The 8720-nt window shown below is 35.7% G+C and overlaps 1 protein-coding gene across 2 annotated transcripts in view; it reads left to right on the top strand.

Moving 5' to 3' along the window:
- Positions 1-2950: 2950 nt before the first annotated feature.
- HMGN3 (high mobility group nucleosomal binding domain 3) overlaps positions 2951-8720 on the top strand; it is a gene marked incomplete at its 5' end in the record, with an annotated part of 14786 nt that continues 9016 nt past the window's right edge. For both annotated transcript variants that reach the window (XM_015821734.1, XM_015821735.1), the window contains 2 exon segments: positions 2951-3001; positions 8566-8595. In XM_015821734.1, coding sequence (XP_015677220.1) covers positions 2951-3001; positions 8566-8595 — 81 coding nt within the window.

An 8720-nucleotide genomic window follows, 5' to 3' on the forward strand; every position in this document is an offset into this window, starting at 1 on the left:
ACAGTCTATCATGGAGTTGATATTCTCTTCCTCAGCTTCTTTTCCACTGGTTCAAGGGTTCCCTGAATAGATTTTGATCTGCAGATGTTGCTGCCTGCAAAAAAAAAAAAAACCCAGGAAGAACCTCAGATGATACAGAGAATCCTCAAACTTAGCACAACTACTAGTTTGAGGCTTGGGAAGAGGGAAGACCATGCCCTCTCTTTGCATTTCACAGTGACACTCTTTATCAAATCTGAAATGCCTCCCATGGTGAAAAGACTTTCTCTTCTGGTGGGGGTGGGAGGATGGGGGCTAAGCCAGCCCAGGGTATTGTACTACAAGCTTCTTAATTGATTCAGCATATATTTTATAAATTGTATAAAGTTGTTTGACTTTACATTTTTAGGCTTCAGCAATGTGCTGATATAGTTTTAAAACATTCTGTTTCTTCTATTATTCGTATTAAGGTTAATGAATTTAATAAAGTTTAAACAAATGGTTTAAAAATGGATAATTTAAAAAATAAAATTTAGACACACACCATACTCTCTCTCTCTCTCTGTCACACACACACACACACACACACAGAGAGAGAGAGAGAGAGAGAGAGAGAGAGAGAGAGAGAGAGAGAGAGAGAAGCATAATAGTACACAGCACATTCTTTATTAGCAGAAGAGTTTTTCTTGAAGAGTACATTCTTGCTTGTAGCTAAATGATTCATCCAGTGAGACATAAAGCTGGAACCTCTGTTCCTTCTTAGCACATTTTCTTGGAATAAAGGTGTAAAGCAGTGAGGATAGTTTTGAGTGAAGATAGCACTCATGAGACCGACCTGATTTTATGACCTTTTCCGTGGCAGTCATTAAGTAAACTCTGCAGTCGTTGAGCAAACCCATTGCAGAAGTAAATGCCTTTTTTTAAAAAAAAAAAAAAATGTAAATTGTGATCACATGACTACAGGATGCTGTAAATGGTGGCAATGTCAGAATTTCTAAATGCCTCAAATGTCATGGGGCCATGGGGAGGGGGGGGGGCTATCAGGACTTCGGAACTTTTGGGGGTCCATTAGAACTTCAGATACTTGCTCATGAGCCACTGCAGTGTTAGATTGGATTGTCATCAAAGCATTTCCAGTTGAAACCCGTTTTCTGCCAGAAGACTCATTATTAGCAATCTGTAGCAAATTATGGATGAGAAATCTTTTACTGGTTGTTGTGGGGAAAAAATGTGGCTTGCTTTAAATTTTGGGGAAAGTCCACCCTGCAGACCATTGGTTGGTTTGGGATTTCAAGTAGCCAATGTGGGATTTTAATTTATTTTTAAATGGAAATGGATACTAGTTTGTTAGTGTTCAGTTGCTAAGTCATGCCTGACTCTGCAACCCCATATCTTGCTTTGCCTTCCATTTATAACAAATTTAGTTGCTGTGTGAACTACTGGAGTAAATATCTGCCATTATTTATTTTCAGGAATGTTGGAGATTGGTGGAATACAGTTTGTGTAATAGTTTCTGTCCTAGTTAGGACAGCCCATCAGATGCGGTGTGAAATAGTGCTGCAGTTATAGACATGCTCTAATTGTTGAATTCTGGGAGTTGTAGTTCCAATATATTACATGGGATTATGTGGTGAAGCCTGTTTTAATTTGTCTGTAGCAACTATAAGAAACCTGGAAAGGCCAACTAAGACATGAACTGTAGAAATCAATTATCCTTTTTTATTTTGTTCTTTATTTCTATTCCATAAAAAAATCCTGCATGCATTATTACGTGTTTGTGTGATAAAGGCATTGTTTGGGAAGCCCTATAATACCTATGTTTTCCTGCCCCAAGAAATGTCTACAGCAATGGCCAATGCTTCAAAATGACCAGGTGATTGTAGGCTGCCCCTTTTACACAGGTAGTCCTCATTTAGCAACCTCAATTAGGATTGGCAATTTGGTGGTCAATAAGTGAAGCTTCATGATTTTACAATCTGCTTTACAGACCTGAAAAGGTTACAAATACAAGGACTGGTCGCAAAGTTACTTTTTCATTATCAGTGTAACTGTGGCTGGTTACTAAATGTGGGAATTGCTAAACGAGGACTACTTGTAAATAACTCTGTCCCATCATGTCGCCCATTTGGAATCCAGCTACTCTTGCTGCAAATGCCCTTTCCTGCCTAGCCGATACTGTGTTGAAATTATATTCCAAACTGCTGCGTAGATCCTCCTGTACCATTTACATACGGGACATAGGTCCAGATGAGGCTTTACTAGTTTCTCATTTTTGCTGCTTTGAAATGGTTTTAGTGCAATATTATGTATATTTATTTATTTATAAGAGTTTTGGAAGTTTGAATTGTTTACCTAAACATCAAAAGATTCTTATAAAATATCCAAGCCAAGCGACATTATTCTACCAGTAAGAATCTAGATTTAAATACACCTGGTTGAAATTAGTCCTACTTAAACTAAACTTAATTTTCCTTCAAGAAAAAAATTAAGATTTTCTTTTCCTACCACAGATTTTAATTTGTAGTATTACTAATAAGATATGTTGTCCATTTCCATTATTGAGGACTGGATGGGAGACAAATAGTTATAATTCTGTATTTTAGTATCTTCATCAAAATTGGACTATAGATTTTCTTTTCATTTTCATTTGACCTGAAAAGTAAACTAGAATATAACACATGTAACTGAATGGTTCTACTTAAAACCACCCCTTAGTCTCTTTTTAAAGAAACATTTGTTAAAATAGAAAATTGTTAATCCCTTGTGAATATTTATATCTTCAAAACACTTCAGATTATAATCATCTAATGCTCAGGTAATCTCTAACTCATTAGAAATAAGAATGGAATTAAATCTCACTGTCTGTTTTATTGAAATAGTATAACCTATAAGATTACCATTTGGTTCTATATTTCTGTCTGTTTTAACTAAGGAGAATGCAGTATACTTAATCGTATAATTTTCTTTCTAGTCCCCAGAGGGTGCTGAAGCCAAGGATGCAGCAAAAATAACAAAACAAGAGGCAAGTCTGATTGTTTTCAATTCTTTCTTTTATTGATGGCAAGATAATAAAGACAAAAACAATTACATTCCTCTCTGGCCATAGTCAGTCTATCTAATAAAGTGTAGTGGTGCTTTCATGGCAGCTGGTTAACACTTCATATATTTTGTATATTTAAGAAAATCCTCTTCCTTGAAACATAACATTTTGATAAACAATATCCTTGCTTACTATCACAGTGTCTAGTTGATTGGCTGGTACCTGTGAATCAGGAAGTCCCACAGGATTCTGCAAGGGCAGAGTCTGCTTCGTTTAGGATCAACAAATGTTGATCCATTGGTTGCAACAGGAATTGGCCAACCAGCTTGTTGGCCAAGCCTGATTGACAGTCTCCTGGTTTTTAGCCTGATGCAAAGGAGTGAGCAATGACAAAATATGCCCCTTGGAAACCTCTGTGCCAATGTTATGACAGACGTTTGAAATGTCAGATGTGGCATTGTAAGTTTATCTTTTATCATTTTGGTTAGGAATAGATGCCCATGGATAAAGCTTAATGTTCTGTCAGTTACATTTGCTATAACAGCTGTTCCCAGATGGCCTTTCAAAGTTCTTCCACTATGTTAATGGGAACACTGAGAGATAATTTCTTTCCCAGGCAGGAAGAACTTCTTGAATAATTTCCACATGCTGGGGCAGACACCTTTGGCAGTACAAACCTCCACAAGTCACGTTGCTCCAGTGACTGAAATTCAGTAAGGTTGCCCACAGAAGCTTGATTTATAATAGAGAGAGAGAGAGTTAAGGCGATCATAGCCTCATATACCAGATCACAGCTTTGACTGGATGCCCTCATGCCCAGGTGCGCCACAACATGTGAGAACAAAACCAAACCCCTTTTATATTGTCCTGTAGAGATTCTTTGCATACAAGTACAGTATGGACAGGATCAAATGCCAACTACTTAAAAATCACTTGCCTGTTCACAAGTTGTTTTAATATTTGCATGGAATACACAAGTTCCAAAGTCTTAGTGTAAGCTGCTGCTATTTATAACTCCCCTTTGAAATTATAACTTCCTTATTTTAAAAGCAGAAGGAATGTGCAAATAAGCCTGTGAGAGATAGAATGCTCTTATCTCCAAGGACATGTCTGCTCTGCAAGGGAACTCATTCCCATCTGGTACAGAGTTAGTTCAGTCCACTGGTGAACTGAAGCACCTTAAATGAGGAATCTGCTTCTGCAGACTTAGAATTGTCCCTCATATTGGCATATTTTAGGAATAGCTTGAAGTAGTTTTTTTTTCTGCTTGTCACACTTTTTTTTAAAGAATCCCCCCCTCCACTTCTTCCCCCCCCCCTTCTGCCAAGAATACATCTATTGCATTTGTTTGCATGGTTTCCAATTATAAATGAAATTGATTTTAAGGGAAATAAGACAGAAGCTCCATTTGGTAAAAATAGCAGGAGCAGTAGTAATATTAAAAGAACAGTCTTGAACTAAGCAGTATTTGTATTACAGTACAATTGTATTTACTCTGCAGCAGGGCTNCCCCCCCCCTTCTGCCAAGAATACATCTATTGCATTTGTTTGCATGGTTTCCAATTATAAATGAAATTGATTTTAAGGGAAATAAGACAGAAGCTCCATTTGGTAAAAATAGCAGGAGCAGTAGTAATATTAAAAGAACAGTCTTGAACTAAGCAGTATTTGTATTACAGTACAATTGTATTTACTCTGCAGCAGGGCTAACATAAGATTAGCCTTGCCCCTAGGAGGAAGGAGTGTTGGATATATTTACCACCTTGAGTTATTTGTAGAAATAATAAAAGTGGGATATAAATAAACAAATAATAAATAGACAAGTAGGGATGTTGGGTACAGGTGACACTGACCTAGAACCTTCTAAAAAAGAATCTTCTGCACTAATATCTGTTGGAATATCACTTTATATACTCACCTGAGTAGCTTTCCTATGGAAAATACAAAGGCTTGTATGTAACACAATGGCGTATTTTGATCATCTGGGCAATATTTGTTCCCTTTTTCTTCTGAAATACCCATATTGCATGTTATGCTTTGGCAACTAAGAAAGTTCATTTTTGGAAAGATCTTATTGGCAAGATGTGTAGAGGGAATAGGGAATGGCCCCGAGGGATAGGAGAAAGAACTGCTAACAAGGCATTTGTTAGATAAGCAGGGCTTGAGCCAGGCCTTCAAAATAACTTGAGAAAACGTTGCACACAAAGTCCTTACAGGTTAATATGAAGATAAAGGGAACCACATTCAGACTTGCAAGACTTCTATTATTGAACCTGTTAAAATAAAAACAGTCCTGACCTATATGGCATTGTTTTCTAAGTCTCATATACCTCGTAGGGCTAACAACAAGGAACTTCATCAGAACATAAATAATTTCTTCTCCATGAAGAATACTTCTAGTTCCTAGGAAATCCATTCAAGTGACTGAACATCGAACAAGTCCTAATTAATATTTGCTTAGGTTTTTTTAAAATCACATTTTTATAACCTTACATTCGGAGAACAAATCAGTATAGCTCCTGTTTGTTTCACTGGGGCTCATTTCTAGATTGTACTTTCCCTTACTTCCATAGAAGTAGGTTTTATGACAGATTTATTTTTGAGCTAATGTTTCAATAAAGAACATTTGATGGATGTTGCCGTTAGTAATAAAGTGATAAAGGGCATATTTGACCATGATATTACTAAGAAAATATTTCCAGATCAGCTGAAATGAATGCATGCTTTCTATTTTTAAAAAACATTGACAACTTGAAAGCACATTTTAATTTACCAAAGCAACTTTCCTGAATAATTAACCATGAATTGCCTTTCTTTTTAATCAAGCCAGTGTTCTCTAGGGATTTTTTTTTTTTAAAAAAAACCTTGTTACTTGTAAGAAACTAGATATGTAAAAATTTGTGATGCTAACTGGATTAAGCTGGATTGTTAGTGTGCATGTATTTTCAGTATATCCAGAAGGATGAAAGGTTTTATTTTATTTTTGGTATGTCTATAAGTTAGCTACAACTAGCAAATTGTTTTTTTAAAACAATTATTATTATTTAACTGCAGCAATTATTAATTTGCTGCAGTTAAATAATAATCCCTTTTCTGATACAGGATCCTCACTGTAAACATATATGTAAACATAGGCTTTCCATTAATTGTAATAGTTACTTTCATTACAGTAAAGAAGCTTGCATACAATTTTTCCCTGTATGCTGCTAGTTTTAAATGTATATTTAGAAAGAAAAGTGCATTTTTCAAAGCAATCTTACATTTGTGTGACTTTAAGAACTGGGGAATTGATACAGCATCAGTCCACTGATAGAACATCTGTCATATCTGGTGGCTGCATAGACTCAAAAAGGGAAAGACTTTGACAAGTACAAATTTGGGGGTATTGTACTGGAATAGCTGCCAAGATGGCAACATATTGTACATTTAATTGATTACTTTGTTTTGTAAAACATTTGTTTACACTGTCACTTCAACTTTAACTAGTTTTCAAAATGACTTAGGAAAAAATGGGCGATTCTCATGTGAATTAAAAGCAGAGGCCTCCTTCTTAGGAACACTATATATGGAACAGGTTTGTAAGAATAGAAGTCCCCTCCATCATGCTGCAGGCCCCCTCCTGGATAGTCCCTCCTGCAGGTTAGAGGCCATCATTTCCAAGGCAGTGGTCTATTTTATAGTTAATGAATGAAAATGAGGAAATAAAAATTTGTAATTATGTTTAGGGAAAATGCATTGAATAGATACTTGCAATGATGTGCTTAGGATAATTGTACTAAAATCACATCCTATTCTAAAAGAATGGCTCTATATACAAGCAATACAGCAAGACATTTAATCTAATTTTAGAAATAAGAGACATAATTCAGACGTTAATGGTAAGATCTGTAACAGCCTACTCCAGCTTGATGGCTACAATTCTCAAAAAAATTCCCCACAAATCTGAAAGGCATCTAGCTAGGTAATATTTTTAACATATCAAGGAAGTTTAAAACCCTTGGTTGGCAGACCTGAATTTCAAGTTTCAGTCTGCATTTTTAGTCCTACTCTGTGAATGCTAGTTAGAAGGCTTTGAGGTGACAGATTGAGAAAAAGAGTACGTATTTGAAATCCTGGGGAATGGTGCCTCCAGTGATCTTTTCCAATATTAACAAGCAAATTCTTCCACAAATGAATATTTCAGTGCTGCAAATAAGTTGGAACAACAAAGTCAAAGTACCAAATTCTTTGTAGTATATACCATAAAAATATTCTGAAATGTGACCGGTGGCTTCTGCAGCAGTATGTTGTTTCTGATATTAGCACATTCAGGAACCAGAAGCATAGCAGAAGACAGTGACTCTTATAACAATATCCCCTCATTCATTTTGGTGTTTCACATGAGCCTTATCATTGGCACAGCTGTTGCACTAACATTGATTCCCTCATTTGCTTATTCAGTGGCAACATGAAAGCTGTCATTTAGGCAGTGCAACAGGACACACCTTCCAGCTGGATATGAGCTTGTCTTCTCTCCCATGTATAGCAATATTATAAAAATGTTATTTTACCAATAGTATATATCCATATTTTTTTGTTAAAATGGAAGAAAAAAGAATCAAGTGATCCAGATGTGTAATATGGTATTTAGCCTTTATTTTTGGAGCTCAATATCCTAAAGTCCTAAATATCTTAAAATTCTCCTGTCTCATTTTTCATTTAATGAGAATTTTGATTTCCGTAGATTTTCAATGTAAGTTTACATGTAATATCAGCTTTCAGTTAGAACTTTTCAAGTTTATAGGCTGTTTTCTAAAGGAAATAGTAAATCAAACAAAAATATTAATGTCTATTGTCACAAGCACCAAATATTAATAACCAGTGCTGTATAGACTAGGGATCCTCAACCGCTGGGCCACGGCCCACTATCACGCTGTGGCTGGTACAGAAGTGAGCTGTGTGAGCGGCGGGCCGGCTGGTTTAGACTACGATATAAAAAATTTATATTTTAGCCGTTTGTCTGTCTGTGTGTCTATCTGGATTCACCCTTCCACCATCTAATGACTTCTAGTTACATTGGGCTACAACTGTGCTGCCTGGAGTTGTAGTTGATCTCATCTGGAGTGCTCCAGGTTGGGAGGGGAAGGTTGGGATGATATTTACCTGTATATTATCTTGTATTGGAACATTAATATAATATGTCATTTTTAATTTTAGAAAGCCCCAGCAGTCACATAGCAAATATTATCTGGCTACCAAATTGAAAGTACTATTGATTTACACTGTACTTTTGAGTATAATCTGTGAAATCTTTAGCCCTGATCCCAACACAAAATATTTCCATTACAATGGAGAAAAAAAAGGAAGATAAAATTTCTAAGTGTAACAATTAAGTTATCCTACTTAAGTACACTGCATATATCTAAAATAATTCCACAAAATGTAAATACTTTAGCATAAGATATGAAAGACGTCTGCTTTTGATGTATATTTTATTGGCAAATGAATGACAACCACCACTACCCTCAATCCCCTTTACCTACGGTAATTTTATTTTTGTTTTATAGCCAACAAGACGATCTGCAAGATTATCAGCTGTAAGTATTTATAAGAGTTATTTCTGTAAATATGAAGCCCCAATATTTCTTAATCCAATCCATGCAAAGTATTGGTTATGCCATATGAAGACAGGTAAAATAATCATATCTTAATTTCTTTTTTT

The sequence above is a fragment of the Protobothrops mucrosquamatus genome, unplaced genomic scaffold (genome assembly GCF_001527695.2).
Source record: "Protobothrops mucrosquamatus isolate PMUCROS unplaced genomic scaffold, P.Mucros_1.0 scaffold1394, whole genome shotgun sequence".
NCBI lineage: Eukaryota > Metazoa > Chordata > Lepidosauria > Squamata > Viperidae > Protobothrops > Protobothrops mucrosquamatus.